The following is a 21066-nucleotide window of genomic DNA, read 5'->3' on the forward strand; positions in this document are numbered from 1 at the left end:
TTTCCTCACTCTCATTAGTTTAGAATCAATCATTTAAAACCCCCCATTTTGGTTACCGAGACGAACTTAGACAAAGCAGACATCTTCCCATCTCCCTGTGGAGATCGACCCGACTTCCCTAGCTATATTAGTTAGAGCCAGTTGGTATTTTTGACAGGTATACAACTGACGTGTCAAATTTTGGCGCCGTTGCCGGGGAGGTGGCGCAATTTTGTGCTTTATTTAAGTTTGTTGCTTGTCTCAAGGAATTTATTCCTTGAGGCTGATCTCATTTTTGCAAAGTTTTGATTAGTTTTGCAAGTAATTCGTGGCTTTGTAAGTATATTTGCCAGAATGCCTAATTCACAGGTTAGTTCGATTACTGAGCATATAGAGCCATGTGGTAGATGTGGCACGGAAGGGCATGACCCTATTGGGTGCCTGGCAAGTGTAGAGCGCGTCCTTGCTTATCAGAAATACAAGCAAGGAGTTCCTTTCTCTCAGCTCTATGAAGAAATAAAGAATGTCTCTACTCCTTCTACGCCAGCACCGCAACCGGTTTCTCCTTCTGCAAATGAATAAATTGCTGAATTAAAATCCTTTGTGATGAGCATATCACAACAGTTTGATGAGAAGTGCAATAGGAAACAAACGGTCATAGAGGAACTGAGGGAACAAGTCGCGCAGTTAACACTCGCGAGTGACCAAGCCAAGCTTCTATCGACATGCAATCCAGTTAAAGTGACGAATCTCCAAGTTGGCCTTACTCAAGAGGGGCCAAAAGTACCAGAAGATGGGGTTTTGATAGCTGACGATGCCCCGGAGGATGATATAGATGAGTTTTTAGAAGAACTACTAGCTGCGTGCAATGCAGACACTCGATCGAGTGAAAAATCAACTCGATCGAGTGAATCAATTCATCCCATCACTCGATCGAGTAGTGCACTAATTGATGATGGTCGATCGAGTGTTATTCTTACTCGATCGACTAAATTTGCTGAAGAACTCACTCGATCGAGTGATAAAAACGCTCGATCGAGTAAATCAGAAAAGGACATCACTCGATCGAGTAAGGAAAATGGTCGATCGAGTATATTGCAATGTGAAACCACTCGATCGAGTGGTAATTATGCTCGATCGAGTACCAGAAGTGGCGGAGATCCTATTTTACTAACTAATTCCGCTACCGTGTCATCTTCCCCTGCTGCGGAGATGTCACGCATTGATAAAGGTAAAGAGAAAGTTGCGGGTCCACTCATTGCTACCAGAGTGCCCTTCCCAGGTCGGCTGAGGTAATGAAGCTGCTAGACGCACGTATTATTTATTCTGTTGGCAATTCTAAATGGGTGAGTCCAGTACAGGTGGTCCCGAAGAAAGGAGGGACAACTGTAGTTAAGAATGATAAGGATGAATTAATACCTACTCGAGTAGTGACTGGTTGGCGGATGTGTATAGATTACAGACAGCTCAATGCCGCCACCAAGAAAGATCACTTTCCCCTTCCTTTTATTGATCAAATGGTAGAAAGGTTAGCATCTCATAAATTTTTCTGCTATTTAGACGGGTATTCAGGGTTCTTTCAGATCCCCATTCACCCAGACGATCAGGCTAAGACTACATTTACTTGTCCTCAGGGCGTGTTTCCTTATCGCAGGATGCCTTTTGGTTTATGTAATGCCCCTGCCACCTTTCAAAGGTGTATGATGGGGATATTTTCAGAGTATATTAAGTCTATTATGGAAGTTTTCATGGACGATTTCAGTGTTTATGGAAGTGATTTTTCTAACTGTCTGTCTAACCTTGATAAAGTGTTACAGCGCTGCATTAAGGTTAATCTTGTGCTTAACTGGGAGAAGTGCCACTTCATGGTCAACGAGGGAGTTGTCTTAGGGCACTTAGTTTCTGATAGGGGAATAGAAGTTGATAAAGCAAAGGTGGAAGTGATTCAGCAATTACCACCTCCTGTTAATGTTAAGGGGGTGAGGAGTTTCCTTGGTCACGCCGGCTTTTATCGCCGGTTTATCAAGGACTTCTCAAAAATTGCTAAACGACTTACACAGCTGCTACTTAAGGATGCCCCTTTTGTGTTTATTGATGAGTGTCTTTTGCTTTTCACACGGGTTAAAGCAGGCTTTAGTCTCTGCGCCGATCATACGACCTCCCGATCGGGACTTGCCGTTTGAGATAATGTGTGATGCCAGTGACTATGCACTAGGAGCGGTGCTAGGCCAGAGGAAAGACAAAGCTTTGAACGCGATTTACTATGCGAGCCGAACTCTGGATGAGGCTCAAGTGAAGTACACTACCACTGAAAAAGAGCTGCTAGCTGTAGTTTATGCCTTAGAGAAGTTTCGTTCTTATTTAGTTGGGTCGGAAGTTCTGTTTTTTTTCGACCATGCAGCTTTGAGGCATCTTCTTGCTAAGAAGGAGGCTAAACCACGGCTATTGAGATGGATACTCCTTCTTCAGGAGTTTGATTTGCAGATCAAGGATAAGAAAGGAGCTGAGAACGTTGTAGCTGATCACTTGTCGCGACTGATGCGACAAGAAGGGGAAGATTCTCTACCTATTGATGACTCTTTCCCTGACGATACTTTAATTGCTCTTATATCGTCTATTGTTGACCAAGAACCTTGGTATGCAGATATAGCTAACTTCGTTGTCAGTGGCAAGTCGCTTTGACCTTTCTCATCAGCCAGAGGAAGCGCTTTCTGTATAACGCTAAGCATTATTTCTGGGATGATCCTTATTTGTTTAAGGAATGTGCAGACGGTCTCTACAGACGGTGTATTCCGCAGTGGGAGGCTAAAGTAGTCCTGGAAGGCTGTCACTCCTCTTCCTATGGTGGTCACCACGGTCCATCGCGCACCGTGGCTAAGGTACTTCAGTCTGGTTTTTTCTGGCCCTCTTTGTTTGCTGATGCTAAGTCTTTTGTTTCAGCTTGTGATGCTTGCCAACGATCAGGGAACATTTCAAAGAGACATGAGATGCCACAAAACGGCATCTTAGAGGTTGAGGTTTTCGATGTCTGGGGCATTGATTTCCAAGGACCGTTCCCGTCTAGTAAAGGTAACAGGTACATCTTAGTGGCTGTAGATTATGTGTCCAAATGGGTCGAGGTAATTGCTTCACCCCATTGTGATGCCAAGACCGTGATAAAAATGTTCAAAAAGGTCATATTTCCCCGATTTGGTGTCCCTAGGGTCATCATTAGTGATGGGGGAATGCACTTTAAGGAGAAGAAACTAACATCTATTCTGTCTAAAGTCGGTGTCCAACACCGGCGTGGTTTGGGGTATCATCCCCAAACTAGTGGTCAGGTTGAGGTCTCTAACCGCGAGCTGAAAGACATCTTGTCTAAGGTAGTTTCTAAATCACGGAAGGATTGGAGCCTTAAGTTAGAGGACACATTATGGGCTTACAGAACTGCCTTTAAGACACCAATTGGTGCATCACCTTATAGGTTAGTTTATGGGAAGTCATGTCACTTACCTGTTGAGTTGGAATGTAAGGCTTGGTGGGCAATTCGTGAGCTTAACTTTGATCCTAAGTTGTGTGGTCAGAATCGTCTTTTGCAGCTAGATGAGTTGGAAGAGTTTAGGCTTAATGCCTATGATAGCTCGCGCATTTACAAAGAAAAGACGAAGAGATGGCACGCAAGAGAATTATACCTCGGGAGTTCCACGTTGGGCAAAAGGTGCTGCTGTTTAATGCCCAATTGAGATTGTTTCCTGGCAAGCTGAAGTCCAGGTGGAGTGGTCCTTATACGGTGATAGCTGTTACCAAGTTTGGATCCGTGGAGCTCGAAGATTCCGAAGGTAATAGGTTCAAGGTGAAGGGGCAATACGTGAAGCATTATCACGAGGCAAATGAAGCAGACAAACATGTTGAAGTCTTGTACTTCGACGAGCTAGACGCGCCAGTTAATTGATGCCAGAAAGGTCGTGCGGGACCTCATAAACCAGCGCTCTCCGGGAGGCAACCCGGACTGTTTTATTGTACTTTTGTTGAACTTTTTATTTTTCTTTAGCTTTTTGTTGAACTTTAGACGCTGTTTTACTAACTTTTTATGCTTTTCTTGCCTTGAAATGCGTATTCTGCAGGTTGCTTCACTCGATCGAGTAGTTTTCTGCTCGATCGAGCGCTTTTTGGGGTAATTTTCACTCGATCGAGTGATATCCTTACTCGATCGACCGAAGCAGCAATCACGTTTACTCGATCGACTAGTTTTCTGCTCGATCGAGTCCTTCCATATTCCAGTTTACTCGATCGAGCCATTCCAAGCTGCTCGATCGAGTAGTTTCGTCTTCCAGCGGCTGTTTTACGTCTATTGAGCTACTGCTTGACTTTCTTTGACCTCCCATGTTCATGGTCGGTTTGGGGAGGTCCCTCTTTATGACGTTTTGTAAGTTTTCCGACTCCACTCATCCTTTTCTTTTCAGTTTGCATTTCTTTCCCTATTTTTGGTACAATGAGGGCATTGTACGGTTTGGTTTGGGGAGGTATGCATCCATATCTGTGCCTCTCTGCATGTTTTCTTGCATTTTCGCTTGCACGTTTAATTATTTTCGCAAGCATTGTTGTCTTAATTAATTCGAAAAAGATCATAAAAATTCAAAAATTTAGAAAAAATTTAAAATTCAAAAAAATTCACGTTTAATTTTAGTCGGAACGTTTGAACTTTGACACTACATTGAACCCTTACTTGAGCCTTGCATATTCTTGACATTTAGTTGGCGTGATTATGTGCATGATCTACGAGTTTTTTTTCTCTCTTATCTGAACGAATAGACTTGATTCATCATATCGGCAAGCTACATTACATTCTGAGGTTAGAGCTTTATAAACTGGTGACATTCATGACCGGTTTCATTTAGGATGTGAGTAGTACTCTCTTTAAGGCATGTAACATCAATGTGCATAAGCATGAGTCTAGTCTTCTTAATACCTGTATGCATTCGGTCTGTGGATGGTGACACATGTTAGGAGAGGCGGTTCCCCTTATTTCATTCTACCCATGAGCCCCACATAGCCAAATTGCCTTTTTGTCCTATCAGCTACTTTCTATAATACTTCCTACCCTAGCCGAGCTAGTGACGAGTAGTTGTTGGAATGCTTTATTGCAATATGGTTATTTTTTCTGATTTCAGAAGATGGTGGAAGAACTGAAGGGAATGAAAGAAAAAGAATTGTTGGATGAAAAAAAAATGAAACGAAAAAGAAAAAAAAAAAGGAAACGAAAAAAAAAAAGACGAAAAGAAGAAAAGAAAAAAAATAAGTCATGTGAAAAAAGAACGAGAAATTGTATGAATAATTTTACTCCCATGTTTCATCTATACTTTATGGGGAGTTGACAAGTATTGGTGTTTAGTGAGTTTAGTGCATGGAATTTGCACTATTCTATTTTGTTGTATTGAGTATGAAGATGGGATGCAGTTATATTTGGATTTGTTGTTGCTAGCCCGGCTATTAACCCCACATATCCAAATTCATTTTATCCCCTTCTTACCCATTACCTCACTTACCCAAATGTAAGTCCTCGGCATGTGTCTTGGTCATTAGTATGGTTGGAATGCATATGTACGGTTGTAGAGACTTTATTCATGTTAACTGCATGCATGTTCTTATGGGTCGAGTTAGGTGAGTGTCTTTACTTCTGTCTATCTTCCACTTATATACTCACCTTGTGCCTAATTTTGAGTGACGAGCGACCCGTGAGAGTCCGATATCTTTTGAATCTTGCAAGGTCGACGGTTCAGTAAGTTTGGAACATTCGTTTAACTCGTTTGCATTTCTCATTTGCCACTCTGCCATTTTGTTGCATTAAATTGGTTTTGGTGGGTGATTTGTAGCTGATACATTGGTCCCGTTCCACTGTTCTTTCTTAGTTGCATTCATATTTGCTTGGGGACAAGCAAAGGTTTGGTTTGGGGAGATTTGATGCGTGTACTTTATATACGGTTTTTACCTCATTTTTACACGCATTTCTATACTTTTTATGTAGAATCTAGCTACAAATACCCCCGAATATTCTACTTTGGTTCGTTTTATGTAATTTGCAGGAATTAACCAAAGAGAAGCTAAATCGAGCCTTAATTCGTCCCATTTGCATGCATTTATGGAGAACGAGGAGCCGGAGCTTGGAAATCTAACATTTGGAAGACGCGTGAGCTGGATTCGGGAAGTATTTCAAGGTTTAACGTGCTTAAACAGCTCGATCGAGTGATTTATTGCTCGATCGAATGCTTTATATGCTCCAAGTTGCTCGATCGAGCAGTTCAAGTTTATACAAGATAAGACATTGCGAGAAGTACTCGATCGAGTGGTTTAATTCCACTCGATCGAGAGGTTTTGTGCTCAGTTGCTCGATCGAGTGGTTTAATTCCACTCGATCGAGTGGTTTGTCCTGCTATTGTTTATTTTCCGCCTAATTTCGTATGGGCTTTTGTAATTAGTCCATAGATTAGGTTTAGAGTGGATTTTTCGTATAAGACTAGAGGAGTGAACAACGTAACTCCTCTCCTCTCTGCTTGCCCCTTCTGTTGAACACTCCTGATTCTTATATACATTTTTACTCTATACTTTGCTACTCGGAATTGAATTACGATTGGTATTATCATTCTTCTTTAATCTTTTAATTATAATTATTATAGTTATTGTGTTGTGTTCTTCCCTATTATTTCATCTCTACCTAGTTCGATTTTTATTAGTTTGCTATAATGTTTAGTGTTAATTATTTATATGTTGTTATTGTCACTTCGATGATGAGGCGTAGCTAATTCCTTTAATATGTTAGGATTAGGGAAACCGTGGTAGAAACATGTTAGGATCGACATGATTAGATTAGCCTTGCGACAAGAATTATATTAAGCAATATAATTGTGTTTAGGTTGACTGAATGCATGCAGGAGACCGATTAATTAGTTACCCCCGACCTGGATCGAAAGATTGGAAGGGAAGGCTTGCTTAATTACAATAGGGGACACCTAATTAGGGCGAAAGCTAGTTAGGAAGACCCTAGGGCGATTAGAGACCGAAAGGGTATAATTGTAGGTTTAAGGGCCGAAAGGTGACGACCTCGCTCTTCTTATCAATATTTTAATCGACTCAGTTGATCCGATAGTGTAGCTGCCACGGTAGACCGATTCCTACCATATTTCTCTCTTTTATTTGATTTACCCCTGTTTTTCCTCCTTATTTTCTCTGCTTTACTCTTTTCCTCACTCTCATTAGTTTAGAATCAATCATTTAAAACCCCCCATTTTGGTTACCGAGACGAACTTAGACAAAGCTGACATCTTCCCATCTCCCTGTGGAGATCGACCCGACTTCCCTAGCTATATTAGTTAGAGCCAGTTGGTATTTTTGACAGGTATACGACTGACGTGTCAAATTTTGGCGCCGTTGCCGGGGAGGTGGCGCAATTTTGTGCTTTATTTAAGTTTGTTGCTTGTCTCAAGGAATTTATTCCTTGAGGCTGATCTCATTTCTGCAAAGTTTTGATTAGTTTTGCAGGTAATTCGTTGCTTTGTAAGTCTATTTGCCAGAATGCCTAATTCACAGCTTTGTTCGATTACTGAGCATATAGAGCCATGTGGTAGATGTGGCACGGAAGGGCATGACCCTATTGGGTGCCTGGCAAGTGTAGAGCGCATCCTTGCTTATCAGAAATACAAGCAAGGAGTTCCTTACTCTCAGCTGTATGAAGAAATAAAGAATGTCTCTACTCCTTCTACGCCAGCGCCGCAACCGGTTTCTCCTTCTACAAATGAAGAAATTGCTGAATTAAAATCCTTTGTGATGAGCATATCACAACAGTTTGATGAGAAGTGCAATAGGAAAGAAACGGTCATAGCGGAACTGAGGGAACAAGTCGCGCAGTTAACACTCGCGAGTGACCAAGCCAAGCTTCTATCGACATGCAATCCAGTTAAAGTGACGAATCTCCAAGTTGGCCTTACTCAAGTGGGGCCAAAAGTACCAGAAGATGGGGTTTTGATAGCTGACGATGCCCTGGAGGATGATATAGATGAGTTTTTAGAAGAACTACTAGCTGCGTGCAATGCAGACACTCGATCGAGTGAAAAATCAACTCGATCGAGTGAATCAATTCATCCCATCACTCGATCGAGTAGTGCACTAATTGACGATGGTCGATCGAGTGATATTCTTACTCGATCGACTAAATTTGCTGAAGAACTCACTCGATCGAGTGATAAAAACGCTCGATCGAGTAAATCAGAAAAGGACATCACTCGATCGAGTAAGGAAAATGGTCGATCGAGTATATTGCAATGTGAAACCACTCGATCGAGTGGTAATTGTGCTCGATCGAGTACCAGAAGTGGCGGAGATCCTATTTTACTATCTAATTCCGCTACCGTGTCATCTTCCCCTGCTACGGAGATGTCACGCATTGATAAAGGTAAAGAGAAAGTTGCGGGTCCACTCATTGCTACCAGAGTGCCCTTCCCAGGTCGTCTGAAGGACGCAAAGATCGAGCGACAGTACGGTAAGTTTATGGACGTTGTGAAGAACCTCTAGGTAACTTTCCCTTTTTCCGAACTTGTTACTCAGGTACCTACTTACGCTAAGTTTATGAAAGATATTGTTACGCGTAAGAGAAATTTGAGTGAATTTGAGACGATTTCATTTATGGAAGAGTCTAGTAATATGCTTTTAAATAAGGGTCCACCTAAAATTAAAGACCCCGGCAGCTTTTCTATTACCTGTATCATAGGAAATATGGTCATTGATCAGGCTCTTTGTGATTTAGGAGCCAGTGTTAGCGTCATGCCCCTTCCTGTTTGCAAGAAACTGAACATGAGTCATTTTAAAGTGACTAACATTACCCTACGAGATGGTGATAGATCCGTTAGGAAGCCCTTAGGTGTCTTAGAGGACGTGCTCGTGAAAATAGGCAAGCTCTTTATCCCAAAGTGGATTTCATTGTTTTAGATATAGCCGAGGACACCCGGACCCCAATTATCTTAGGAAGACCGTTCCTTTGTACATTTTGGGTCTGTTATTGATGTCGACAAGGGCGTTTGACTCTTGTAGTAGGGGATGGCGCGATCACTTTCAGTCTGCCTAGTACTTTGGCTCGACCAATGATAGAGGATACTTGCTATTCGGTTGATATTATTGACGAGTCTATTTATGACTTCTGGTCGGGTTCTTTTATGAAGGACCCACTAGAAGCTCTTATGCTTTTTGATGAGTGTGCAGATAGCCCAGACGACGATGACGCTGTGTTGAAATTGCTTGTTGATGATTTAGATGAGCGTGAGGGAGAGCAAGTGGAACAGATGATTAGCACTCTTTGCTCCATTGAGGTAAAGGTACCGGAACGTAAGCCTCTTCCTTCTCATCTGAAATACGTTTTCTTAGACGATACTGAGCAATATCCAGTCATTTTTAGTGCTAAGCTTGATGATGATCAGCTGACTTCTTTGTTAGCTGTCCTTAAGAAAAAAAGGAAAGCAATTGGTTATTCACTGGACGATATCAAGGGGATTAGTCCCGATGTTTGTATGCACAGGATAGAACTGGAGGAAGATCACAAACCTTGTAGACAGGGTCAGCGCCGGCTGAACCAGAAGATGCAGGATGTTGTGATGGCTGAGGTAATGAAGCTGCTAGACGCAGGTATTATTTATTCTGTTGGCAATTTTAAATGGGTGAGTCCAGTACAGGTGGTCCCGAAGAAAGGAGGGACAACTGTAGTTAAGAATTTTAAGGATGAATTAATACCTACTCGAGTAGTGACTGGTTGGCGGATGTGTATAGATTACAGACAGCTCAATGCCGCCACCAAGAAAGATCACTTTCCCCTTCCTTTTATTGATCAAATGGTAGAAAGGTTTAGCATCTCATAAATGTTTCTGCTATTTAGACGGGTATTCAGGGTTCTTTCAGATCCCCATTCACCCAGACGATCAGGCTAAGACTACATTTACTTGTCCTTAAGGCGTGTTTGCTTATCGCAGGATGCCTTTTGGTTTATGTAATGCCCCTGCCACCTTTCAAAGGTGTATGATGGGGATATTTTCAGAGTATATTAAGTCTATTATGGAAGTTTTCATGGACGATTTCAGTGTTTATGGAAGTGATTTTTCTAACTGTCTGTCTAACCTTGATAAAGTGTTGCAGCGCTGCATTAAGGTTAATCTTGTGCTTAACTGGGAGAAGTGCCACTTCATGGTCAACGAGGGAGTTGTCTTAGGGCACTTAGTTTCTGATAGGGGAATAGAAGTTGATAAAGCAAAGGTGGAAGTGATTCAGCAATTACCACCTCCTGTTAATGTTAAGGGGGTGAGGAGTTTCCTTGGTCACGCCGACTTTTATCGCCGGTTTATCAAGGACTTCTCAAAAATTGCTAAACGACTTACACAGCTGCTACTTAAGGATGCCCCTTTTGTGTTTACTGATGAGTGTCTTTCTGCTTTTCACAGGTTAAAGCAGGCTTTAGTCTCTGCGCCGATCATACAGCCTCTCGACTGGGACTTGCCGTTTGAGATAATGTGTGATGCCAGTGACTATGCACTAGGAGCGGTGCTAGGCCAGTGGAAAGACAAAGCTTTGAACGCGATTTACTATGCGAGCCGAACTCTGGATGAGGCTCAAGTGAAGTACACTACCACTGAAAAAGAGCTGCTAGCTGTAGTTTATGCCTTAGAGAAGTTTCGTTCTTATTTAGTTGGGTCGAGGGATTCGAAGTTATTCTGTTTTTTCGACCATGCAGCTTTTAGGCATCTTCTTGCTAAGAAGGAGGCTAAACCACAGCTATTGAGATGGATACTCCTTCTTCAGGAGTTTGATTTGCAGATCAAGGATAAGAAAGGAGCTGAGAACGTTGTAGCTAATCACTTGTCGCGACTGATGCGACAAGAAGGGGAAGATTCTTTACCTACTGATGACTCTTTCCCTAATGATACTTTAATTGCTCTTATATCGTCTATTGTTGACCAAGAACCTTGGTATACAGATATAGCTAACTTCCTTGTCAGTGGCAAGCTGCCGCCTGACCTTTCTCATCAGCAGAGGAAGCGCTTTATGTATAACGCTAAGCAGTATTTCTGGGATGATCCTTATTTGTTTAAGGAATGTGCAGACGGTCTCTACAGACGGTGTATTCCGCAGTGGGATGCCAAAGTAGTCCTGGAAGGCTGTCACTCCTCTTCCTATGGTGGTCACCACGGTCCATCGCGTACCGTGGCTAAGGTACTTCAGTCTGGTTTTTTCTGGCCCTCTTTGTTTGCTGATGCTAAGTCTTTTGTTTACTTGTGATGCTTGCCAACGATCGGGAACATTTCAAAGAGACATTAGATGCCACAAAACGGCATCTTAGAGGTTGAGGTTTTCGATGTCTGGGGCATTGATTTCCAAGGACCGTTCCGTTCTAGTAAAGGTAATGGTACATCTTAGTGGTGAGATTATGTGTCCAAATGGGTCGAGGCAATTGCTTCACCCCATTGTGATGCCAAGACCGTGATAAAAATGTTCAAAAAGGTCATATTTCCCCGATTTGGTGTCCCTAGGGTCGTCATTAGTGATGGGGGAATGCACTTTAAGGAGAAGAAACTAACATCTATTCTGTCTAAAGTCGGTGTCCAACACCGGCGTGGTTTGGGGTATCATCCCCAAACTAGTGGTCAGGTTGAGGTCTCTAACCACGAGCTGAAAGAGATCTTGTCTAAGGTAGTTTCTAAATCATGGAAGGATTGGAGCCTTAAGTTAGAGGACACATTATGGGCTTACAGAACTGCCTTTAAGACACCAATTGGTGCATCACCTTATAGGTTAGTTTATGGGAAGTCATGTCACTTACCTGTTGAGTTGGAATGTAAGGTGATACGTGCATTTTGTATAACCTTTTTAGCCTATTTTACGCACGTATTTCTATGCTTTTATCGTAGTTTTATGCTACGAATATGCCCCGAATTGCATACTTTGGAAGTTCTTGTATTAATTGCAGGAATGAGCTTAGAGATGCGGAATCAAGCCTAAAATATGTCCCTACGCATGCATTTAGGAGATGAGTTGAGTCGGAGCTTGGAAAGTACTATTTTGAGATGCGCATTGGAGTAAGGAAGTTAGGCGAGCCAAGAGAGTGCTTCAATTTGCTAGTTCCTGCTTGTAAGAGCCATATCTCGAGTTATACAACAGTTATTAAGGTGATTCTAGTTGGAGGTGAAAGATTATCCTCTTAGCTTTCCAACGCCACCAACCACGCCCTATTTGTCCAAGTAACGAAGGAATGGCAGCCGTTTGAAGTTCAGTGCGCGAAGTAGGAATTACGCGCTGAGAAGTGCTCGATCGAGAAGTATTTCTATTCGATCGAGAGCCCATTTGCTCGATCGAGAGCTACCTCTTCTCGATCGAGTGATTAAAGGGAAAGAAGTCCTCGATCGAGAGGAATTGTTCTCAATCGAGAGGAATGCTAAGGAATATCACTCGATCGAGAGCCATAAGTGCTCGATCGAGCAACAATCCTTGACGGGCTGGGCTTTTAAGCTTTATTTTCCGCAATTAGGTTAATAAATCCTATTTTCTTATAAATAGGAAAGTTAGGACGACATTTGGTCCTCTCCTCTCTTCTCTTCTCCTTTTATCATCTAACACTTTGTCACTGCTACTTTTGCTACTGTTCCTTTAATTTCCGGATTAATTTCAGTAATTCCTTTTTTCCTTTTTCCCTTTTCTCTCTTTAATTTATTTAATGTTTATTATTTCTTCTTCTTTATTTCTCGTTTCCCCTTTAATTATGTCTAGCTAAATCCCCTTAGTATGTTAGGATTAGGGAAGTCGTGGTAGCAATGTTTTAATTGACTTGAATGGATTAGTCTTGCGATAAGAATTGTATTAGGCAATTTAATTGTTATTAGGTCAAATGAATGCATGCAGGAGACCAATTTATCTAGTTAACCCCGACCTGGATCGAAAGATTGGAAGGGAAGGCTTGCTTAATTACAATAGGGTATCGTAGTGAGGGCGAAAGTTAAGCTATTTACGCTCTAGGGTGGTTTAAGGACCGAAAGGTGACGACCATAGCTCTTCTTATCAATAGTCTAATCGCCTCAGTATTTCTGATAGTGTAGCTGCCACGGTGGACCGACTCTTAGCATACTCCCTTCTCTTACTGTTAATTCTCTTATTCATTTCCCTTGCCTTAATCTCTAGTTTAGTTAAATCAATCAAAACCCCCAATTGTGACATTTAGACAGATAAATAGACAAATAGATAGTATACCGCCTCCCTGTGGAGATCGACCCTACTTACCGACGACTTCGTTAGTAGTACTTAGGTATTTTATTTTTGGTACGAAACGTGAGTATCAAATTTTGGTGCCGTTTCGGGAGGCAATCTATTTATTTATTTGTTTCATTTTATCTGTTTTTAGCCTCAAGGGATTTTTCCCTTGAGGCCGTTTTAATCTTTTTCCTTTAGTGCTGTTTTGATAGGCCTTACAAGTACTACCTAGACAGTTCTAGGTGAAAGATCGTCAACGGGAAGGCTTGAGTACCTTTGACCCGTCACTTATGTCCCATTATATGGAACAAGCGGGTGATTTTCTTGCGGGAGATGTGGTGTCCGGGCATGATGCGGTTTGTTGTCGACGGGGAATGACGAAGCCTACGCGTTCCAACAACAGAGACGAGCTAGTCAAGCATTTGTAGTCGTGCCGCCACATCCATCCTATCAATGGCCACCGCAACAGGATCCTCCCGATATACAAGAAGAAGAATTTGCGGAGCTGAAATTTTTATTGGAGACACTTGCATCTCAAATGCAAGCTCAGCAAGATTATGATAGACAATTCTACTCGCGAGTTAATGAGCTCGAGTCTGTAGTTGCTCAGTTAGCAGCTGAGATGCAAGAAGAAGAGGTATACCTTCCGAGAGCGGTCTTTCCCCGAGGAAACCATGTTACCCAATCCGAGGATGACCTCTATGACTCGGATGACGAGTTTCTATCTTATTTCAATGCCTCACGCGAAGATTTCAACAGACGGGAGGAATCACTCGATCGAGTGACTAATATAGGTCGATCGAATGATTTGCCAGGAGAAAGTGCTCGATCGAGTGATATTTCCACTCGATCGAGTGGAATTCAGGAGGAAGTTGGTCGATCGAGTGATTATTCTGCTCGATCGACTGAGTTGGCCATTGGGAGCTATGATTCGTCGTGCGGGTTTGATTTAGATGACGATTTTGACGATGACAACGGTTACGGTGAGTCTCCCCTATTCAAAGCCGAGTTGGATGCGCTTGAGGCTGAGATTTACGGGGAGAATTCCACTGAGGGCGACGGAAGGATAGCTGAGTCGGTATATGCTCCTAGCACGGATGAGGTAATAAATTCCTCTGTCAGTGATTCCGATGTTGAGAGCAACCTACCTGAGGTAATTAGCGGTAATTTTATTATTGTTAATATTCAAAGTATGCTACCTCGTTTGACTCGTGCTAATTCTTATAATGATATACCCCCTCCCATGTGGATGTATAATTTGACGAATTTTCACCGTACTTGTCATGTCAAAATTGCTAATCTGAATCGGGACCTTAATTTATCGTCTATTGCTCCCGAGCTCCTTTATTTTGTGGATAAATTTAAAAGCTCACATAGGAAATTTGTTAGACTTAAATGTTTACATATTTTTATTTCCTATTTCTGTATTCCACTTTGGTGCTACTTATGCTGTTGTGTAGCACATGCGCAGGTTTATGATTTAATCTTTGCGCGCTTTGAAATTTATTTTGATTGTGATTAATTAGAGAGGCTCGAAGAAAAGAAGGTCGAGCTGGGACCTGTCTGAAGCTAGCGCTACCCGGGAGGCAACCCGACGATTTTATTTTGCATTTTTATTTACTTTCATTGTTAATAAATGGTTTTTATACCATAAACTCTCTCAGTATGCTTGTCTTGTTAGTTTGCGGGCTGTTTTTATTGCGTTTTGCAGGAATTACACCGAGAACCACTCGATCGAGTAGTTTTTCTACTCGATCGAGCACTTTTGCTGAGAAATTCACTCGATCGAGTGAAATATCTACTCGATCGACCACCTGCAAGATGAGAAACTACTCGATCGACCACAATTCTCTTCGATCGAGTAGTTTTTGGATGCCCTTTCACGTGTTGACTTGGATTAGCTTCCTGAGACGGTTTTCCGGACCTTTAGCAACCTCCCATGTTCATGGTCGGTTTGAGGAGGTCCCCTTATTCGCGCTATCTTGTGAGTTTTTCCGCATTTACTCTCTTTCTCCTTCAGTTTGCATTTCCTTTCCATGTTTTGGTACAATGGGGGCATTGTACGGTTTGGTTTGGGGAGGTTATGCATCCATATTTGTGCCTGCATATTATTTTTATTGCATTTCAGTTATCACATTTAATTTATGTTTGCATTGTTGTTTATTTTCGTTAAAATTCAAAAAAATTCAATAAAAATCAGAAAATTGTTAAAAATTCAAAAAATTTCACGTTTATTTTAGCATATAGGTTGAGTCGGAATGGTAGATTTCTATGATGAAATTGCACTGCAACTGCCTTTTTGCTTAAGCCTTGCATTTAACTGTTATCTTTTAGCTTTGTCTTTTGCATATCTACGAGTTAATGTTAAATTTAGCTGAACATATAGACTTGACCTGAAATTTTGGCAACCTACTTACAAATTCTAAGATTTAGAGCCGTATAAACTGGTGTCATTTGTGACCAGTTTCATGTAGGATTGTGAGTAGTTACTCCTTGCATAACATGTATCATCAATTTGCACATATATGAAATTCAATTGCTTTTTGTCGTCATACATTCGGGTTAGTGGTTGGTGTCACATGCAGGGAGGTGCTTACATTTCCCTTTTCTTTCATTTTTACCCATAAACTCCACATTAGCCAAATTTGCCTGTTGACCTTTAGCTACATTCCAAATTTGCTTTGCCTTGTCAAGCTAGTTTAGATCGTTCTGCGGTATATTGTCTATTGTATCAAATGTTGGCGCGTATTCTGTTGATTCGGAGTTGGTAATTTATGAAGAAAAGGAGGATGATGAAAAAAAGACGTGAAAAAAAAAAAAGAGAGAAGTAGAAAAAAAAAGGAATTCGAAAGAAAAAAAGAGAAAAAATTCGAAGAAAAAGAAGAAGAAACCGAAAAAAATAAAGAAAGAAAAAAAAAATTCGAAAAAAAAATGTTGTTTGGTTGACGGTTTCTGCTCCTATGATCTATCTTACATTATTTGAGGAGTATGTTTGGTTTGGTTTGGTGAGATTTTATGCCAAATGAAGGGGCATGTGCTTAATTCATAATTGAGTTGGAAATGGATATGTCTCATAAGGTTTTGTTTAGGTACTAGCTTGATCACCTATACCTCCACATTCCCATAAATTTTTTGCCTTTTCTTACCCATTGCCTCACTTTACCATATTTTTGTAAGCCCTCGGCTGTGACAGGACCTCGTTTGGTTGGAATGTGTGTACGGTAGCTAGAATTGTCTATCGTATTAGTTGCATGCATGCTTATGTGGGTCGTAGTCTAGGTGAGCGACTATCTTTCTTTCTCTCTTATATATATATATTCACCCTTTGCTTTGCGAGAGAAGAGTGACCCGTGAGAGTCCATTATTAAAGGTCTTGCAAGGTCGACGGTTCAGCTTTGTTTATAAACATCTTATAACTCGTTTGCTTTTTACTGTCCTGCTATAAGTGTTAGTTTGCTGCATTAAATTGGCTTAAGTGGGCATTTGTAGCTAGCTCTGAGTTATCTTTTTCCGTTCCTTTAGTTGCATTTTAGTTTACTCGGGGACGAGTAAAGGTTTGGTTTGGGGAGATTTGATACGTGCATTTTGTATAGCCTTTTTAGCCTGTTTTACGCACGTATTTCTATGCTTTTATCGTGGTTTTATGCTACGAATATGCCCCGAATTGCATACTTTGGAAGTTCTTGTATTAATTGCAGGAATGAGCTTAGAGATGCGGAATCAAGCCTAAAACATGTCCCTACGCATGCATTTAGGAGATGAGTTGAGTCGGAGCTTGGAAAGTACTATTTTGAGATGCGCATTGGAGTAAGGAAGTTAGGCGAGCCAAGAGAGTGCTTCAATTTGCTAGTTCCTTCTTGTAATAGCCATATCTCGAGTTCTACAACAGTTATTAAGGTGATTCCAGTTGGAGGTGAAAGATTATCCTCTTAGATTTCCAACGCCACCAACCACGCCCTATTTGTCCAAGTAACGAAGGAATGGCAGCCGTTTGAAGTTCAGTGCGCGAAGCAGGAATTACGCGCTGAGAAGTGCTCGATCGAGAAGTATTTCTATTCGATCGAGAGCCCATTTGCTCGATCGAGAGCTACCTCTTCTCGATCGAGTGATTAAAGGGAAAGAAGTCCTCGATCGAGAGGAATTGTTCTCGATCGAGAGGAATGCTAAGGAATATCACTCGATCGAGAGCCTTAAGTGCTCGATCGAGCAACAATCCTTGACGGGCTGGGCTTTTAAGCTTTATTTTCCGCAATTAGGTTAATAAATCCTATTTTCTTATAAATAGGAAAGTTAGGACGACATTTGGTCCTCTCCTCTCTTCTCTTCTCCTTTTATCATCTAACACTTTCTCACTTTGCTACTTTTACTCTCTTGTTCCTTTAATTTAGGATTAATTTGGTAATTCCTTTTTCCTTTTCTCTCTTTAATTTATTTAATGTTTATTATTTCTTCTTCTTTATTTCTCGTTTCCCCTTTAATTATGTCTAGCTAAATCCCCTTAGTATGTTAGGATTAGGGAAGCCTGCAATGTTTTAATTGACTTGAATGGATTAGTCTTGCGATAAGAATTGTATTAGGCAATTTAATTGTTATTAGGTCGAATGAATGCATGCAGGAGAACAATTTATCTAGTTAACCCCGACCTGGATCGAAAGATTGGAAGGGAAGGCTTGCTTAATTACAATAGGGTATCGTAGTGAGGGCGAAAGTTAAGTTATTTACGCTCTAGGGTGGTTTAAGGACCGAAAGGTGACGACCATAGCTCTTCTTATCAATAGTCTAATCGCCTCGGTATTTAGATAGTGTAGGCTGCCACGGTGGACCGACTCTTAGCATACTCCCTTCTCTTCTTGTTAATTCTCTTATTCATTTCCCTTGCCTTAATCTCTAGTTTAGTTAAATCAATCAAAAGCCCCAATTGTGACATTTAGACAGATAAATAGACAAAAAGATAGTATCCGCCTCCTGTGGAGATCGACCCTACTTACCGGCCCGACTTACATTAGTAGTACTTAGGTATTTTATTTTTGTGCGAAGCGACAAAGATCAAATTTTGCCAAAATTTGATATCACGTTTCGCATCAAAAAATAAAATACCTAAGTACTACTAATGTAAGTCACGGTAAGTAGGGTCGATCTCCACAGTGGAGGCTGTGATACTATCTATTTGTCTATTTATCCTGTCTAAATGTCACAATTGGGGGTTTTGATTGATTTAACTAAACTAGAGATTAAGGCAAGGGAAATGAATAAGAGAATTAACAGTAAGAGAAGGGAGTATGCTAAGAGTCGGTCCACCGTGGCAGCTACACTATCGGAAATACTGAGGCGATTAGACTATGTATAAGAAGAGCTATGGTCGTCACCTTTCGGTCCTTAAACCACCCTAGAGCGTAAATAGCTTAACTTTCGCCCTCACTACGATACCCTATTGTAATTAAGCAAGCCTTCCCTTCCAATCTTTCGATCCAGGTCGGGGTTAACTAGATAAATTGTTCTCCTGCATGCATTCATTCGACCTAATAACAATTAAATTGCCTAATATAATTCTTATCGCAAGACTAATCCATTCAAGTCAATTAAAACATTGCTACCACGGCTTCCCTAATCCTAACATACTAAGGGGATTTAGCTAGACATAATTAAAGGGGAAACGAGAAATAAAGAAGAAGAAATAATAAACATTAAATAAATTAAAGAGAGAAAAGGGAAAAAGGAATTACTGAAATTAATCCGGAAATTAAAGGAACAGTAGCAAAAGTAGCAGTGACAAAGTGTTAGATGATAAAAGGAGAAGAGAAGAGAGGAGAGGACCAAATGTCGTCCTAACTTTCCTATTTATAAGAAAATAGGATTTATTAACCTAATTGCGGAAAATAAAGCTTAAAAGCCCAGCCCGTCAAGGATTGTTGCTCGATCGAGCACTTAAGGCTCTCGATCAAGTGATATTCCTTAGCATTCCTCTCGATCGAGAACAATTCCTCTCGATCGTGGACTTCTTTCCCTTTAATCACTCGATCGAGAAGAGGTAGCTCTCGATCGAGCAAATGGGCTCTCGATCGAATAGAAATACTTCTCGATCGAGCACTTCTCAGCGCGTAATTCCTGCTTCGCGCACTGAACTTCAAACGGCTGCCATTCCTTCGTTACTTGGACCGGTTGGTGGCGTTGGAAAGCTAAGAGGATAAGCTTTCACCTCCAACTGGAATCACCTTAATAACTATTGTAGAACTCGAGATATGGCTCTTACAAGCAGGAACTAGCAAATTGAAGCACTCTCTTGGTTCGCCTAACTTCCTTACTCCAATGCGCATCTCAAAATAGTACTTTCCAAGCTCCGACTCAACTCATCTCCTAAATGCATGCGTAGGGACATGTTTTAGGCTTGATTCCGCATCTCTAAGCTCATTCCTGCAATTAATACAAGAACTTCCAAAGTATGCAATTCGGGGCATATTCGTAGCATAAAACCACGATAAAAGCATAGAAATACGTGCGTAAAATAGGCTAAAAAGGCTATACAAAATGCACGTATCAAATCTCCCCAAACCAAACCTTTACTCGTCCCCGAGTAAACTAAAATTCAACTAAAGGAACGGAAAAAGATAACTCAGAGCTAGCTACAAATGCCCACTTAAGCCAATTTAATGCAGCAAACTAACACTTATAGCAGGACAGTCAAAAGCAAACGAGTTATAAGATGTTTATAAACAAAGCTGAACCGTCGACCTTGTAAGACCTTTAATAATGGACTCTCACGGGTCACTCTTCTCTCGCAAAGCAATGGGTGAATATATATATATAAGAGAGAAAGAAAGATAGTCGCTCACCTAGACTACGACCCACATAAACATACATGCAACTAATACGATAGACAATTCTAGCTACCGTACACACATTCCAACCAAACGAGGTCCTGTCACAGCCGAGGGCTTACAAAAATATGGTAAAGTGAGGCAATGGGTAAGAAAAGGCAAAACATTTATGGGAATGTGGAGGTATAGGTGATCAAGCTAGTACCTAAACAAAACCATATGAGACATATCCATTTCCAACTCAATTATGAATTAAGCACATGCCCCTTCATTTGGCATAAAATCTCACCAAACCAAACCAAACATACTCCTCAAATAATGTAAGATAGATCATAGGAGCAGAAACCGTCAACCAAACAACATTTTTTTTTCGAATTTTTTTTTTCTTTCTTTGTTTTTTTCGGTTTCTTCTTCTTTTTCTTCGAATTTTTTCTCTTTTTTTCTTTCGAATTCCTTTTTTTTTCTACTTCTCTTTTTTTTCACGTCTTTTTTTCATCATCCTCCTTTTCTTCATAAATTACCAACTCCGAATCAACAGAATACGTGCCAACATTTGATACAATAGACAATATACCGCAGAACGATCTAAACTAGCTTGACAAGGCAGGCTAAATTTGGAATGTAGCTAAAGGTCAACAGGCAAATTTGGCTAATGTGGAGTTTATGGGTAAAAATGAAAGAAAAGGGAAATGTAAGCACCTCCCTGCATGTGACACCAACCACTAACCCGAATGTATGACGGCAAAAAGCAATTGAATTTCATATATGTGCAAATTGATGATACATGTTATGCAAGGAGTAACTACTCACAATCCTACATGAAACTGGTCACAAATGACACCAGTTTATACGGCTCTAAATCTTAGAATTTATAAGTAGGTTGCCAAAATTTGTGTCAAGTCTATATGTTCACTAAATTTAACATTAACTCGTAGATATGCAAAAGACAAAGCTAAAAGATAATAGTTAAATGCAAGGCTTAAGCAAAAAGGCAGTTGCAGTGCAATTTCATCATAGAAAT

The 21066-nt window shown here is 40.8% G+C and overlaps 1 protein-coding gene across 1 annotated transcript in view; it reads left to right on the plus strand.

The window, feature by feature from the left end:
- The first annotated feature begins 333 nt into the window (after window positions 1–333).
- The window catches only part of LOC141649163 (DNA polymerase-like), a 34769-nt gene continuing 14036 nt past the window's right edge, over window positions 334–21066 (plus strand). Inside the window, 1 exon segment of the mRNA XM_074457860.1 lies at window positions 334–348. Coding sequence (XP_074313961.1) covers window positions 334–348 — 15 coding nt within the window.

The sequence above is a fragment of the Silene latifolia genome, chromosome 3, assembly GCF_048544455.1.
Source record: "Silene latifolia isolate original U9 population chromosome 3, ASM4854445v1, whole genome shotgun sequence".
In the NCBI taxonomy this organism is placed as follows: domain Eukaryota; kingdom Viridiplantae; phylum Streptophyta; class Magnoliopsida; order Caryophyllales; family Caryophyllaceae; genus Silene; species Silene latifolia.